Here is a 17,829-nt window from a genome sequence, read left to right as displayed (position 1 = left end):
AAAAAAAAAAAAAAAAAAAAAAAAAAAAAATTGTTCTCCTCTAGCAAATAATATAATTTAGTAGGACAGCTCTACAGAAAAATTTAATTTTGGACTGTTCTCTGAGCTATATGTAGCAATGAGGAGATGCTTCAGACATGTTCTACTGCATGTTTGTAAGATTCCAACCTGAACAGCCTGGGAGTCTTATCAATTATTTCTAGAGATGACTGTGAAAGGCACAATCAACAGTGGCAGATTCTGAGGCCAAACCACTGTCTCTTACCAGCAAGTCAATAAATGCACGTTGTACATACTCCCTCAAATGGTGTCTGGTTAGTGGATGGAAAAGCAGACAGAAGTGGACAGAGCACATGTACACCAGGTAGTATCATCTTTTAGACCAGCCAGCAGCAGCAGGTTCAAGTTAGAGCAGAATATCATCTCCACCAGGCCAGATTATGATTGAGTACTAAGAATCCATTATTCAAGTTATGTTGCTTCCTATCCTCTCCTCCCAACGTATCACCTGGATGAATGGGACGAACAATAGCATTCAAGACTTATGCAAGAGCCAATGTAAATCCTGGGCTCCCTGAGACTTCCCAAAACCACTAAACTATCAACCCATTCCCAGTCTTGAGAAAACAAAAAAGCCAACCAATCAACCAAGAAGAGAGGGAGCAGTACCCCCTCTTTCAATAAAAATATTCAAAGCATTTCAAACTAAAAGCCATATATTGTTTGATTGCCAACTGCAGTGTTTTCTCCAGCTACTTATTCTCCTAGCAATTACCTTTTATAACCTCACATAGTCTTCCTCAGATAAAATGGTTTTTTTCTCTCTCTGTTCACAGCAACGTGCCCATATGATCGATACCATTCAGAGTTCCTACATCCTTAGTCAGGAGCCTGTATGATAAAGTTTCTAAAGAACTAGTGCAAAATCCAACTGTTTGAATCTTCCACATGATCTGTAGGTCATCTCTCAATGTACTTCCTTCAGCACTTGTGCTTTCACAAAGTAACACTGCATTTTAGTAACAATGTGTAATTTTCTTGCACCGTATGTGTACGGTTCAGTGCACCCACAGGCACACCTATGGCTTCACAACTGTCACGTTGTTTCATCTGAAAACACAAAAAATAGTCTATAACAACACAGAATGCAAGTCATACAAATGTAATTTATTTTCACAGAAATGTCCACAGTTTCTATTAGGATTTTTAAGTTAACCGCACAAACAATTAAAGCAACCCCTACTCTCTTCCTTACCCACAACGAAGGGTTCTGACTGACATGCAGTGGCATATTACAAAAAAAAGTCTGCCAGCCAAAGCAAGCCTCAACCCTGCCAGCTGCCCCTTAGAATACAAGTTGCTGCCCCAATGACAGATGGCCACATAGCTCACTGGCAATGCAAGCACAGCTCCAGTTTGCAGCCCAGCATAATTAAGCCAACTGCAATTCCCATTTACCTTAATATGCTGCCCTAAAAGATTAAAGCGCTACCACAACCATGATCTGAGGCATTCTGTCTTGAACAAGGATCAGCTGGGAGCACAAGATAAATGACAACCAAGAGCAACAACTCCCAGTACAACCATCCAGTTTTTAGCCTGGGACAAGCTGAGCACTAACGTAAGTCCAGAAAGAAAACAGGTATCGTACCAAGAGAGACTGCATAGTCCAAAACTAGACTACCAACCACAGGAACTCATGGGCATCATGCTCAATCCTGTGCTTTGTCACAGATATGGTTCCATGATAAAGATAAACCAAATATAGAGTACAATACTGCCAGAAAGGAGAGTACAGACCTTTTTCCACCAGCTCCTCACACAACAGGCAGTGATTGTACAGGTACACCATCATTAAAACAAAGGAAGGAAGAAGCAAATCCCTACTGAGAAAATCCCTTTTGGTGGCCATTTGCAATGACACTGCTTAAACCAACAATGAAACTACGCCTATAGACTTCCCTGGTCACTTTGGTCAAGATATTTAATTTCTTCACACTTTCGTTTCCCACTGCTGAAGTCAGAACAGTGGCACTTCAGTACATCCCAGGTGTGCAATGAGGACAGACATGACTGGAAACCCACAAGACACAGGACTTCTGCAATACAAATATCGAAATCAGTAAAACAAAGGGGATCCTTTACCAGTACCTGAAATTACTCCAGGCCATCGGTACCATTACTGTAAGAAGTGCTGGGATAACAATCATTTCCTCACGTTCACTGCAACCCAAATGCAAGACCTTCAGGCAGAAGGGGAAGATTAAAGTTGAGTGCTCTGATTAGTATTCTTTTTACATCACGGAATGCTTGAACAGCTCTTTCCCAAGTAAACTCTTAGCATATACAAGAATAAGGACTTCTGTGAAAAGATCAGTAAGTCAGGAACCTTCTGGACTAGAAACTGCTCATTAGCCTCAACTCCATCCACTGCATTGCTGTTACCAGAAATACTGAAAGAGGAAACAAAGAACCACTGAATTATTCCTCTTATTCTAAAAGTTAAATATGTAAATATATAAGTCTGCTCTTAAAAGGAATAAAAGAAAAAAGGAAATTTCTTATTTAATTTAAACACCTAAGATCATTAAGTCTTCTACAGAGACTCTCACTAACAGAAATTTTATCTAGGCGGGGGGATTTTTGCCAGCCAGGTTTGCAGTAAGGGCTACTTAGGAATTGTCTCTGTGTATGTGAAAGGTACCTGATGGAGGGAAGATGCATGCCTTGGGAAGAAACGTGTCAGCTGTTTTAATAAAAAAGGAGCAGGTTGATTTTTTTTTTAACTGAGCTACAAAACCAACACAAGCAGGATTTGTGGACACCAAGTTCTCAAACATCGCTATTCTGATCTATCTCCCTTTGCCCCTTTCTCAAACCATAAATTGATTTCAAAAGCTAGAGGAATTAAAATTCATTTTCTGTAATATATTTGGCTGCTTCTGTAGTAGTAATAAATTTGGGGGAAAGACAAAATATGTCCCAGAAATCTTACCAAAGAAATCTTAACCAGGCTCGAGCAGTGCCCCCAGCCACCACAGTGCACACACAGGATTTAGATTTTTATTACTGAAAAATATAACCTTCCTGCCAACAGGACCCTACACACAAATAACAAGAACGAAATCGTTGTGAATGTTTAATGCTCAGTATACACACATAATTTTAGTGACTACATCTGCATCAAAACATCATAAACACACTAAAACAGACCACTTCTTTTTCTTACTATTTAAAACTTGCTCATTGTGAAAGTGGTAATTATTTCCACCATGCAAGTGACAGAAAGAGTCGAACATTTCTGTCTTTCACAGCCATCACAGCACTACTTCAACAGACTACCTGTTTGCTAATAGTGGTAGCCCAGAGGAACGCTGGAAGGTTGGCTGGAAGGCCAAGCTTGTTGCTAGGAAAGAAACATTGGGATGGCAACCGAGTATATTCAGTCTGAAAAAATCACTGTGCCCAACTCTCTACAATTTCAGCTAATGTTCTAGATTCCAAACAATTGTACGACATTTCTAAATCATATATAAGCACAAAAAAATACACTGGCAGCTCATAGCACTCTTTGAGATATTGGTCATTGAGACAACTGAAACAGTCAGCTGAAAGTCAGTCTGCTGGGATTTACCCAAGACATGGTAATGAATCCACTCTTACAACATTGATGGATGGTAGGCACTGCTTGATAGGCCTCTGAAATAGAGGAGTTAAAAATCATGCTTTTTCCATACACTATCCACTTTTAACTTTCATTGTATTAATATCCATAAGAGCAACCCAGAGCAGAGGACACACTCAAATCTTCAGTTTCTCAAAAAGTCATCCAAAACATAGGCTGAAAAATTAATGAAGTGAATATGAAAACTGATCTTAGATATCAATACTGAAATTTTCAAATATAAATTTGTTTTAAATTAATTTTCCATTCTTCTTTTTCTTTTCCCCACATTTTTACGAATTTACAGATTTCAACATTAGCATGACCAATATATTTTCCCTTTAAAATTACATATAAAGTTATGTTGTCTATAACTGAAAAATCAGAATAATTTCATGTCCTCTTCTTCTCCTCTGGCATTTAAAAAAACAGGTTTAGAGGAGATGGAGCTGTGAGTAAATATTATTTCCTGTTAAGACTTTTAAAGTTAACAAGCTCAGATGTTCAAACATTACTTACACAAAATGGGAAATCCAGCATCACATTGACACATATCATGACGACTTGATTTTCAGAACAGAGCTTCATTAGACACCCACTGAACCTACTCAGGTATGCCTTTTTCAGTTTTTAAACCTTTTAAATTAAGGTAAAATTTGACAATGGCAACATCCATACTGATACTGTCAAGTGTATCAGCAGATTATTGATCACAAGCTGCTGAATGAGCAGCAGCTGCTAAGAAATTTGGCAAGATACGAAAAGGGTCTAAACTTGTTATCAAAGGCCACTTGAAGTCACTCAGATATCACTCGTTATCACAATCACACCCATTCTTCTTCTAATCATCCAGACAGCAACAGTAGCCCAAAGCATTAATCCTCTCTCCTCCCACTGATGCTCAGCTGGCCAAACAACTCTTGTGCTAAAGGAGGTTCTCTCAACAGCGATCTGAGGCACATACCTTAGAGGCTCAATTACTACAGAGCTTTACAGAGTTAAAAACGCAGCCAAATGAATCTGAATAAAATGGAACTAGATGATTTTTAAGGCCCCTTCTAACCCAAACCATACTATGATTCTATGAAAACAATTCTTCTGTGATAAAAAATCCACTACTCATTTTCATATACTGCAAACCCCATGGACCTTTGGTCTTCCAAGGTAGTAAGAGACGGAGGTCAGCTATCTCCTGTCCTTATCCATGGTCTTGATGAGGGCAGTTGCAGCCAACAAAGGTCAAAACAGGCAAATGAAACTTCAGAGTAAACCCTTGTTTCTTTTGTATAACTGATCTCCAGTGATCATGGAAGAATATGAGAACCTTTCTGCCAAAGCAAATGGTCACAGATCTTACCACCTTCAGAAGGGTGAAGTGTCACATCTTGCCAACGACTAATATAACAACCATCTAAAAGTTGCAGTCCTTCTTCCTTCAAGACAGCAACAACTGAAGGAAATAAACATTAATTTGAACAGCTACTACACAATTTAAACTGATGACCCAACAGTATTTGGGTCATCTTTCTGGCCTCTTGCTTTCCCAATAGTCAGGAAAGGCTGGTTTAGCAAAAAAAAAAAAGGATTCCATTTTGTTCTCAGCTCTTAGAAACAACGATTAAAATCTGAAGTTTTCCTATGCTTCAGCAGCATAACATTTTCTCCAAAGGTATGTTGACAAACCTCCCAACTCTTTATTTTTCAGATGACTATAGCAAGTCTCCACCAAGACCTATGTCTCAAGATGACTGAATTCTAATTTTAAAAAGAAGTCACACATTTCTTCTCACTTTTTCAAGTACAAGAAGCTTGGGAACTGTAAATTTTACATATTACCTCCTAGAAAAAACTCTCACTGACCAAATAAGAATGAAAAATGGTGAGGAAGCTTTGTTGTATGCACATAGGATCAGTAGTACAGTAATTAAATAAAGAGGTTCATCTGTTGAAGAAGGGAAATGTAGATGCAAGAGGCAGTTCTGAGTTTCTCTTTGGGAGCCTTAGGAATTCAGTAAGGCAGAAAGACAGGGTGGCGACATCCAACTACTGAAAAATATTTTCCCATAAGCATTTAAGCAGTATTTTAGATTTTTAACAATTATTGATGAACCAGACTGGACTGGATTTTCTATTGCAAAATCAAATTTCAGATAAGAACTAAGCACTAAAAAGAAAATCAATTGTTTTACCTTTCCTGTCATTTCAGATCAAGTTCAAGTGCCATTTGTGGTCAATGGGAATCTTTCAGTCAGCCAGGATTTCAGCGGGCTTTGAATGAGAACATCAAAAATCATTCCTGCAGTGTTAGAATTATTTCAATTACCAAGCATCTTCTGAAAGAACTCGAAGTAAAACCCAATTCTTTAAAAACAAGAAAGAAGTATACCAAGACACTGTGAAATAAACAACTTATTTGTGGTGCTTTAAAATCCATTAATAAAGCTTTTGTAAGGTCTGCCAAAGAAAAATGCACCTGGCAATTGTAACATCTGACTGATTTTCAGGGTAGCATCTTTGTAGGATTCATTCCTTCGGAAAGGTATGGTCTCAAAACAGCAACGACACAAGAAACTGGTGAAGTCCTCATCTTACTGTTGTACAGATACACCCAAACTAGCTGGGGGACAGAAACTGCATTATTGTTTTAGCCACGGCTCTCCAGCAGGTCTAACAATCCACATGGAGAAGGGAGTGCCTTGTAAGAGCATAATGAAAGAGGGTCAAGCTAACTCAAATTACCTTCCATTTGCCACAGGGTAAGAGCATACACATGAACAATTACTGTGAATCAGATACCACAGATCAGCTGACATATGGTAACCTGTCATCCTACAATAACCTGTCCAAATACAAAGATAGCTTGAAATTCACACTGGCTATGGAGCCACAACTCTCCTCTATTCAGAAGGCAAGACACTAAACCCTTGAACCTTTGCTTCTGGAGGTATAAACTGAAATCAAGCAAAGAAAAGAACCCACAAATGAGAGCCCTTAAGGTAAAGAGGCTGTTTCCAAATACTACAAACTGGGATTACCAAAAGGAAATAGTTACTGTAACATGACCTATTCATGCTAACTAGCCCTTTGGTATAAAAGCATGAACACAGCATGATGACCATGAGACTGCAAATTCAGCTCTTCTGTTGGTATGGACAGTGGTTATTTAAAACAAGTGTAAGAATTCCAAGTACGGCTGTTGATTTGGCCTTTTTGCCATGTAACAGCAATTCACAGTAGGACAAAAATCAAGCTTTTCCTTCCAAATCAGTGCCTCCCTCTCTTTTTTTCCTTCCCTCCCCAGGAGTGCTTATTTCTCTATGCTTTGTACCTACCAAGCTCAATGCAGTCAAGCAGGACACAAGAACTAAGGATAAGCTTTATACGCTCTACCAACATCAGACCGGCATTCACATGGTAGAGCTCTACAGCTGAATCAGTTCTTTGGAACACAGAAAAAGTTGCACAAGAACATAAACACCCCTATAATTTTGATATTGGAATATCAATATGGATCTGGTATGTATTGGCATGCTCTCTCTATACACCTCTGTGGAATAACCTACATAGAATCAAGGTACAGCTGAGAACAGAAACAAACCAAGGAGCCCCAGTGACAAGGTTTCTAGGCAGAGCACAACTATGCAGCAGCTTGAGCTCCTAGAACAAAGCAATGCCCGAACTCTCACATCAGAGGGACTTGACAAACCTGGCAACGGAATGGAAACTGCAGGTTTCTGTTACAACAAACAGTAGGTTTCATTGTATGTACCATAGCAGGTAACTTAGCACAGAGCCCCAGCAGCATTTCAACAGCTCCTCTCAAATGGACAGGACCATCACAGGTGCCGTGGAAGGCTCCAGTCCCACATGACTGCCAAGGGGATCTAACGGTGAGCTGTGAGGACAAGGGGCAGTCCCACTTCCTTCACCCCACTCCCAACTACATACACACCGACTGAACTCTGCAGTTAGACAGCTCACGCAGCTAAAACAGCAAATAACTACTCAGGGTGTTTTGGAGGTCTAGTTTCCGTGGTGACGTGGTTCAGGGAACTAAGAGTGCAAAGGCAAGGCAGAGGATAATAGCACGGAGCTAGAAGCGGGAGTAATGGGACAACCCCTTCCTCTAATAAACAGGCTCTAAAATTAGTTGTCTTGTAAAAATGCAACTAAAGGAGTATCTCAAGATATCTCAAGAGCATAAAAAGTAGTCCCCAAAAGCCTGCTGCAAAAACTCGACGTTTTTCAAGTGTTTGTTCCTTGTCTATGTCCTCCCAGCTTCTACACATGGGTGAACCACGGTTTAAGAAAAGACAGTGGTAAAACCAGCAAAACTCTGCTATTGAGAAGAACCACAATAGCCACTATGCAAGTTATCTTTTAAGAAGAATTCCAGATTCAGAGACTTTAATCTGTTCAAGAAGAATTCACTAAACTTTCTAACAGGAAATACAATTTAAATGATAGGAAATTCCTCTAGAGTGTCTTCTTTACTTAGGAACCTACATCCAGATCTTGCTCTTCTCTTTTACAAAAATTTAAAAGTAGCAATATATTATAAAAACAGAACTTTGATGTTCTGTAATTTCATTGTATGTTTTAATTTGCTTTCTTCCCCTCCCCTTCCAGTTTCATTAAGAACTGAAGGACTCAGACTAAAGCTCTAGGTTATATTCATATACTACAGTTCTACAGCTTAGTACCACGAGCAATAACAAAATTCACCAAGTTTGCTTCCCCTCCTATCCAAGTGCTGAACAGAGAAACAGCACATAAGTAAGAAACAAACAGAAATACTTAACAATTTGAAAACATGAAAGGATTAGGTAATAACAAAGTCAACTGAACAAAACTCTCATTTTCTCAATTCCTGTAAATTCAGTCAGCTCGCCTCCGCTCTTTTACTGTCCACATTTTGCACAGATCTGGTTTACTTTTCCTAATCCACCTGTTGTAATGTGTAAGGCTAAACATATTTAATCACTATTAGCACAACTTAGAAATCTTAGAGAAGCATGCTACCTCCTCTCCCTAGCAGACCAAACAGTTCACAGCCCGTAAGAGGATGTTTAAGTGCTGCCACAGGTGATGCACACACCTGGTGCATCCTCCTTCCCCTTACATCAGGGACCCAGACAAGAGTGTGGGCTAAATGAGTTGCCCCCACGGCAGTGGCAACTCCCTCTGGCTCCCACCTGGCCTCTGAAAGATACCCCCCTGTGTGTGTGCAGAGTTAAGTGTGTTTAATGTGCCGAACAAACACACGCGCGCAGCGATGGCTCTGCACAGGCACTGCACATTCAGCACTTGCACAGCACACCAGACCTACCATGCTGGAGAGGGAACTGCCCAGGGAAAGCAAGCTGCAAGCCTGACATTCCCAGGCAGATGCTGGGCTGACAAAGCATTCACAGCGCTCCAATGCTATGCATATACATTAAATCCTTCATATTCAGTGCATGTAACGTTTTTTATGCTTACTGCCCTGCACACCTGCAGTAAAAGCATGACATACATTGGCCAGCTCTGGTCTACTCCATAACTGTGATTCTCCCATGAAGCACCACAGCAGGAGCGGGGCACAGAGCATAATCCCCAAAGCACAAAGATATCAAATAGACCAATGTAGGAGACACATTACCTCTTAAACCACTGGGCTCTAAGTTTTTGTAACACTGAAAGTAAATAAAAAAAGATTTGTATTTCTGGGAAACTATAACTGATGTTAATAGTCTTATGAATGACCAAAATATACCAAAACTACAGGCAGTGAACACTACTGTGTATACCAAGAAGAAATACACTTGATTTTGATCTCTCCAAATCAGATAAAAAACTTTAGAATAGATTTAGACACTTGCCTTACATGAAGGACAACACAGGTACACAGATACTCCTTTGTACTCATGATGCAAAATCAGGCTTTGGAAAACAGAAGTTGCACTTGAAGAACCAAGTTTATAGATTCTAAACTTTTATGTGTAAGGTAGGCTTTGGAAACTTCTCACTGAAGAAACAAGAATTACATTTCCATATGTAAATGTATCTTTTTGCAGCCTAAGATTCTCTTTCAAGAAATACAGAAAAGACTGGACTAGATTTCCTTTCACCTGGAGCAACCGATGCCCAACTTGACTTCTTGCCATAAGGGATGACCTCACAAAAACTGAAACGCATTTAAGTACTTCAATGCAAGTCTGCACATTTGCTTCAGAATAAGAATAATTTAATTCGGTTACTGTTACTGCCCTGAACACACTAAATAAGCCCTTTGGTGCACATACTAAAAAAAAACTTTTTTAAAAAATCATATATAATCATGCACATGCTTGCACACATGCACTTGAAATAGAGCCAAATAAAGACTCTTACCTTTCCTGAGATATTTATCTCAACATTTCAAAATTCAATCGTTGTGAGCAAGAACTCTACTGGAGCTTAGTTTCTACATGTTTGTGTCTTACACAGCCTGACCTACTCTTTCTCCCAGTAGTCAAGCCCTCATGTCCCCTATGCAGACAAATGACTAATTCAATTACCTTGTGTGCTGACAGGCCAGCTGGTTGCTGCTTCTTGGCATGGGTAGAGAGGGTGAGTTATAAATGTCTTTCCCTCATTGTCTTCGTCCTCTGCCCAGCCAATAATTTCCACAAAACTTAACTTCACACCCCTTTGTCAACTTTGGTTGAAATGAGCTAACAAGTTCAGCAGCTGCAGAGTGACAGACAGACTGTATGGGTGTACGTATCTTGTTTTCCCTGCAAAATGGGTGGGGGGAGGAGGGGAAGCAAACTTGCAAGGTAGGTTTACAGGCTGCACATATTAAATTTGCCTCAGCTCCAAGAGTATTGACCCAGGTTAACACAATCTAAATCCGAGCTGCCACAGTCCCACCACACCCACAGGTATTCAGTGTTATCCCTTCCCTTGTACTAGCACTTGTGCCAAAATTCAACCTGGGAAAAAAAAGTCAGTCAGCGTTTGGCGCAGGCAGGTCTGGAGCCAGCTCAGCGTCTGTCACATGGACTCTGCTACCACGTAAAAGAAACGCGCAGGGCTGTGGCAGAGGCAGCTGCCCTGGTGCTACACGTTTGGGACTTAATAGCACACAGGATCCAATCCTAAAAGCACTTAATTTTGGACATGAAGCTCAGAACCTCATCAGTACCATATACAGTGCTGTGCTGGTGCTACAGAGAGGCACATATGCACTAATGGAGTTGTTATTTTGAAAAGAACAGAAACAAGAAAAAAATACTCATATGATAGCTCTGAGGTTGACAATTTTAGCTGCATTCTGGACAAGATCTTTTTTTTTTAAATAAGTGCCTAACCTTGTCTTCTTCCTAAAACTGTGGCCAAACCTATATGCTCGAGGAAGAAAAAAAAAAGGCACTATAAGCAAATATAGGAATATTTAAACACAGATATCACCCAATCCAGATCTCCTTTTGGATAGACCTTTGTCCTAAAGAAAATGGAAGGACACATCTATTCTGTATCCTTCATGCAGAATTGCAAAACCACTGAATAAACCACTGGCAACTCCTCTGGTGACTGGGGAGAGATCAGGAGAGAGAAGGTAAAACAGAAGTAGCAGAGTGTAGCCAGAGTGGCTAATTTAGATGGAGGGAGGTGTGAACAGCAGAACATAAGGCAAAACATCTTGGGAAGTATATCCTGATGACATCTTATCTTGGCTGTACAACACAGTCAGTCTGGGGGAGAAAATGTTTTTATCTGCGATCATTTATGATCTCCCTTCTGCACCATTCAGAATATGTGTACAGTCATTGTTTATCCATGTATAATATAGACAGAATGATTATGCATTCATAGATTTATTCCTACTACATATATAAATGAGAATCACTTCAGTATAAAACACAGTTTTGCACAATTTTTAAACCCTTACAAGGAACCTTTGATGGAGGATTTTTATAAAAGCATTTTTTCCCAGTGATCTATTTATTAACAACAGGAGTCATAACTTGATTTTTACCCAGTGGTGAACATGTAACAGCTGTTACTCAGTTGTAAAACACTGTCTACTTACACAGCATTAAATAATAAATAAAGCTCAAGACCTAGTACGTTTTACTAAGCAATCTAATGATATGAAACAAGAAGTTCCCAAGATTAACTATGTGCTGTATTATCAACTCTGTTTCATGATATCTGTGCTTATAAGTACTATGCTGTAATATGAAGGGGGACAGAAATTAAAAATAACAAAGAATAATTTTCATTTAATCACAGCTGCACTCACATTATCTAGTAACATGTTTTTTAAACAAATTTACATTTGAGTTCAAAAGAAACCCTTTCCTAATAACTTACACTGATTCCTTTGTACAGCCTTTTTGAGGATGACCTACATTGACTGGGAATAAAGGTGAAAAAAGTCACCACTGACTTGCATGGTATAATCTACCCCCAGTATATTGGCTTTTAATTTAGTAGCATTATTCATCGTCCTTTACTGTAACAGCCCTGCATGAGGCAAGCAAAGTCACAGGTGAAACTGAAATTACCTTCCAGATACAGAGGATCAGACCTTGCAAGTTCTGAGATAGAAATAGAAACTGCACTAGAGACACCCCAAATGTAGGTGGAACACTAATGACAAAAAACCCTAATGCTGTTGATACATTTTGGGGCAAGTGAGACCAAGTGCAACTGACCTTCAAAAATGAAAGGAAAAAGCTAGCAGTGATCTATGTGGAAAGGTAATTTCCATAAACTGTGGAACTTGATTTTGTTCTAATTTCATCACCACTGAGTGGTAAATAGCACTGAACAATGTAAAAAAATAATAAATTAGGTGAATCTAGACTGCCAGAAAACATCAGAGTAATACAAATACATTGCAACCTCACATTTTAATAGAGAAAGTTTCTGCCTGTATCTTTAGCAAATTAATAACATATGAACAGTGGCAGTCCAATATAAAACTGAATAATCACAGTATTTAATCCATAGGCACATCTTTCCAGATGCCTTTTAGAAGTTGTATTTTCATCTGTTTAAAAGAAAAAGTAAACCATGAGGTTGAAAAAAAAAATCTATATTCTGCATATGGAACATTGATGATGAAAATCCTCAGTGTATGTCATTGAGAGGAAGAAGTTTAGGGATTTTTTTTGTTTGTTTGTTTTGTTTTGCTTTTTTTTCCATGTTGTTTTCTTTTTAATGTCAGTATACCAGAGAAGTCATTTTAATTATATAATTACTGAAGATTTTGGAAGGTTTACACAAGACCCATAATTGGGCATAAGACATCACATCCTCTGGTTATATACACAGCAATCTGGTCTGGGTAACATTCTTTGCTCTGACCAATGTGTGCGGGGGGAGGGGGGGGGGAGGCGGGGGAAGGAAGGGGAGGGAGGGGAGAAGGGGAGGAATGGAGAATTAAAAATACTTCCTCAGATTAAATTTTCTTTACTTCATTTGCTTAAAATGTTATGATTGCATAAAACGCACTAAAATATTTATCGCGACACATCTCCGTAGTTAAAATACCTTGCTCTCGATGTGATATCCTAGATACTCAAACAAAAGACATTCAGCTGACAATGAAGCCCTTTTTTTTCTTAATTTTAAAGAGGCATTTATACACCTAAAACCGCACCATGGATCAGTCTCCTTTATCACGCCGGAGTTGTGGCAGGTAATGCATAAAAAATTAAAATCCAATCCACCAGATAAGACATGCAAAATGTCTCCTCCAATCCCACCCCCATCTCGCCTTCAGGAAAAAAAAAAAAAAAAGCCCAGCCACCACCAGCCCTGCACATTCGGAGCACACGCACAGCGGCACCCCCAGAGCCACCGCTGGGGCGACAGCGCCAGGGCCGCGGGGCCGCCACCCCCGAGCCCCCCCGGGCCCCGCTCCAGGCTCCATTAGGGGCGAATCCCCCCTCGCCGCCTCCTCATGCCCTCACACAATGGTGCTTCCCCCCATTAGCTCCGAATTGTCAACATTTTCACGCTAGGCCCCGGCCGGGCTGAGCCGCGGGCGGCCCGAGCCCCCGCTCCGCTGCAGGGCCGCGGGGGCGGCGCGGCCGGGGGGGATCAATGGCCGATGGGCCGCGGCCCCCCCGGCCGCCGGAGCCGGAGCCCGAACTGCGCAGCAGGCGCGGCGCGGCGGGCCCGGCCCCGCGGAGCCGCGGCCGCCGCCCCCGGACACCATTTCGGGGAAGGTGCCGCCGCGAGTCGCCCCGGCACCGCCGCCCCCCCCTCCCCGCAGCCCCCCGGGCGCTCTCCCCCGAGCCCCTCGGGGGCCCGGCCCGCCGCTCCCCGCGGGGAGGCACCGGCGCTGCCGGGGGGAGAAGGCAGCTCGCCCGCCCGCGGTCCCCAGGGACGGGGCGGGGGCTCGGGGGGGTGTCCTGTCCCGAGGGGCCGCGGGCGATCGGCTCCCCCCTCGCCGGCCGGGGAAGGGGCCGAGCCCCCGCCTCCCCCCGAGCCGGGGCAGAGCCCGAGCCAAACAAAGCGCGGCCTGAGCGGGAGCCAAGGGTGAAGCAGCCTGGGCTTTTCCTGCCGGTCCCCGCGCAGGGCGGGCCCCGAGCCCGGCTTACCCCGATCCCCGGCGGCGGCGGCGGCGTTGTTCCTCTCCTGCTGCTGCTGCTGCACCGGGCGCGGCCTGGACACTCGCCTGGGTCTCCTGTTGGCGGCTCGGACCGAGTTCATTTGCCGGCTCGTGTGGGCGGCGGGAGGGGAGGGGGGGAATCCTCCGGCAACCGGTGCCTCGGCGGGGACGGGGGCGCTCGGAGGGAGCCCCGGGGCGGCCGCCTCGCAGGCGCGGGCAGCAGGGAAGGGCGGGGGGGGATCTCCGGGCGCGGGTCCCGCCGCCGCTGCCGGCTCGCTCGAAGGCAGAGGAGCCGCCGGCTCTCCCAGCGCTGCTGTGGGGGACGATGGCGCCGCGCCCCCCCCGTCCCGGCCCCCCGGCGATCCCGCGGTCCTGCCCGGCTCAGGCCCGTCGCTGCTCCGTGGCAGGAGGAGCCATTGACACCGCCAGGGACGCGCTCGCGAGCGGGCGGCCGTTGGGCGGCCGCGCTCCGCCAATCGCCGCGCCCAACACAAACGGCCGGCGGCGGCGCGGCCAATCGGCGCTGCCGTACTATGCAGCGCGGGGTGGGGCGGGGCGGGCGGGCGGGGCGGCGCGGGGTGGGGCGGCGGTGCGGGATATAAAGGGCCGGGGCGGCGCGTGCGGTGCGGCAATGGCGGCGCTCGGGCCCGGCCGGGTTGTGAGGAGAGGGCTCAGAGTCGGTCCGGCATAGCCCGGGCACCGCCGGGAGAGGGGGAGCAGAGGGGCCCCAGCGCCCGCGGCAGGCTCCGCTGGGGCTGTGTATGATGAGGGAGGGACGGCGGGCGGGCGGCTGGCTGGCGAAGGTGCCTTGTTGTGGTGCCGTGCGCCTTGGTAACCCTGCCTGGGCTGGGATTAGCCGTGCTGCGAGTGCCGGCTCGCTTCGGTTTCCTGGCTGGTTGTTAACCACTTTTCCCCCTCTGGAGTTGTGTGTATTCCTTGGCCAGTGTGCACGCTCGCATTTGCGTTACCTTTTGGTAATACAACAATAAGTTATTTCTCTTGGGCTGGCACTTTCAGACAGTGCGTGAAGCTTCTGGTTTTTTTATATTTGTCGTGTTGGTGCTCAGCGGGGGGCCTGAGAGCAGGAAAAAAAATATTGTTGAAATTAGCTGTGCTCTTTTTTCATTCTCAGAAATCACTTAATAAAATAGGTGGCAAAACTTAAGCAGTAAGGAAGAGATCTCTGTGTAGGGTTACTCGGGAGTCAGCTTCTAATGCTGCAAAGGTGTGTTTGTGTGTAGTCCTACTTAAGCTAAGCACTGGGAGCTTCTGGAACCAGAGCCATTGTCTGTGCCTGGAAAGCTGAAGTGTGTTATCTGGTATAGAATGTAAATAAATGATGGTAATTAAAAACACATTAGGCAGGAGCTTGTTTAAAGCTGACAAATGAAGGTATAATATAGCTATAGGAAATGACAGCTTTTTTTTAAAAAGATCTTTTCAAAACATTTGTATTTGTGCTTCTAAAGGAAATGACAATGAAATTGTATCTTCAAGTTCATATCAGGCGAGAAATAAATGTATGGGAAATCTCAGTAGGAGATTTCTCTTGTTAAGGAACGTTTTTTAGACTTACCATTTTGTTGCCTTGAGGAATGACTGGAGAAAGAGTGGAGGATGTTTTTCCCTGTCTAAGTAATTCTAGCCAAATTGTCTAATAGTAGGGAAAGAAATAATGAACTTAGAAGAAGAAGAACATAGGGAAAGAGAATATAAACATCACTCTGTTTGGTGCCAGTTTCTGTCATAACAATTGCCATGTTAGTGTACTAAACGTTCTGTAGAGCTGCATAATTACATGTACATATCATAAAAATATTTTTACTTTGGATAGCAGCGTTGTGAAACTGTTTAACTCTCGAATGGAAAGAATGACCCCACCCAAGAATTGTGCTGAACTTGTTGTGTCATACTTAAGGATATCTCACATCATTAAAAACTTAAAATACAGTATTTTGGTAGTTTAAATGCATTTCTGTTCAACTGTTCTAGTTGTGCTTTCTTCACCAAGCAAATGAATTTTTGGTGTCACGAGATTACCTGAAATTACTTAATATGGGTATATTCCAAATTTTTAGTACACTGTGTAAATCTTTGAAAATCTGTTCAAGTGTCAAGATGGATGACAAGTGAATTTTCACCTAGAGCCTTCAAGAATCTGAAACTTCTGATATTAGAATAAAACTTCATTGAAAACTTGAATCAAATCAGACTTTAAACTTTCTTAAAAAGTTTTGAACTACTTAGAAACTCAATGGTCTTTTGCCCTCAAAAAACCATTTTCTGTAATTAGCTTTTTAAGGTCCAGTGTGTGGTCTCACTGACAGCCAAAATGCATTGAGGGCCATCTATAGAAGGTTATGTGGAAGTTTGTGATAAATGCTCTGAGTTGATACAATGAGAACCTCATGCTGAATAAGTCAGACTTGATCAGGTTAATTAATTAGTGGTGTACAAAAAGTGAGCATTCAATGGTTGCTTACAGGACATGGAGTAAAGAAATAGTCACAATGCTTGTCTGACATTCTTAGCTGTGCTTTAGAAGGCCAGACAGTAGAAAGCCTAAGAACTCATCATAACATTATTGACTAGAACTCTGTACCTCCTTGCATAACCACTAAACCTATCCTGTCTGATTTGTGATGACTGGGACTTGATCATAATAATTCCAGGTTTGTATGTTAGTCTTTAATGTGTTATACTTGGCCATCCTGTGTCTCCATTCCTGCTATAAAGCCTCTGAGAAGAAAAACACAGGTCTGTGATAGAAATGGCACCGAAAGCCCAAACTAATAATTCCGGCTTCATTGTACTGAGCACTGGGTAGAAGCTTTAAGCTATCCTGTAGGATGTGCTAATAAACCATTCCTGAATGTGGGTGCAATTTATACTGGCAAGATAATTTTGCCTTTGTCAAGACAGCTTTTTCTTTATTTAAATTGGGAAGAGAGGGAATGGGAAGTGGAACTAAACTGCATGGTGATCTTTTTGCATAATTGTCTACAGTATAAATGCTTGCTGGGCTGGTTATGTTGGCCACAAATCACCTTTTGGTGACCCATGAACAGTTTCACATGAGCAGGAAGGCGTAAGATCTTGGTGAAGAGCTTGCTTGGAGCATTTACAGCATAAGCAATTTGGGCAGAGTTGTCAAGTGCTAGCTCATCATATTAACGTTATCTTCTAAGCTGCACTGAACTTCAGATGTGTGTGTATTTAAATGTTAATGATATCTGGTTCTCTGTATCTACTTGAAGAGTTGGCTGTTTCTTTGAAGAGATCACCTTCCTTCTTGCATAGAGGAAGGGATGCACAGAGTACTTAGTGATAACAACAGTAACTTTTTAATTATGTGTTAGCATAGAATAGTTAGAGATGAAGTAGCTTCATAGAGAGAAATGGTGTAAATTGTCATGAAGGAAATTCCTATTTTTGAGGGTGATATGTGGAGACAGAAGAGCAGCTCTGAGTCAGCTGACTCGCTCCAAAGCAAAGACAGTTAAAACTACTTGAAGATCTGATCAAGCTAATGGAACATTTAAATATTTCTTTTCTAGATTCTGAGTATAGCTGA

The 17,829-nt window shown here is 42.6% G+C and overlaps 1 protein-coding gene across 2 annotated transcripts in view; it reads right to left on the bottom strand.

The window, feature by feature from the left end:
* FBXO11 (F-box protein 11) overlaps positions 1–14,595 on the bottom strand; it is a 72,039-nt gene extending 57,444 nt beyond the window's left edge. For both annotated transcript variants that reach the window (XM_017837839.1, XM_017837840.1), the window contains exon 1: positions 14,245–14,595. In XM_017837839.1, the coding sequence (XP_017693328.1) occupies positions 14,245–14,356 (112 nt within the window). In that variant the 5' untranslated portion in view covers positions 14,357–14,595. The remainder of the gene's footprint in view (positions 1–14,244) is intronic.
* Positions 14,596–17,829: the final 3,234 nt, after the last annotated feature.

Source organism: Lepidothrix coronata, unplaced genomic scaffold, assembly GCF_001604755.1.
Source record: "Lepidothrix coronata isolate B3197 unplaced genomic scaffold, Lepidothrix_coronata-1.0 Scaffold313, whole genome shotgun sequence".
NCBI classification, from domain to species: domain Eukaryota; kingdom Metazoa; phylum Chordata; class Aves; order Passeriformes; family Pipridae; genus Lepidothrix; species Lepidothrix coronata.
The sequence above is the reverse complement of the archived record's forward strand: the minus strand, read 5'-3'. Positions and strand labels throughout refer to the sequence as shown.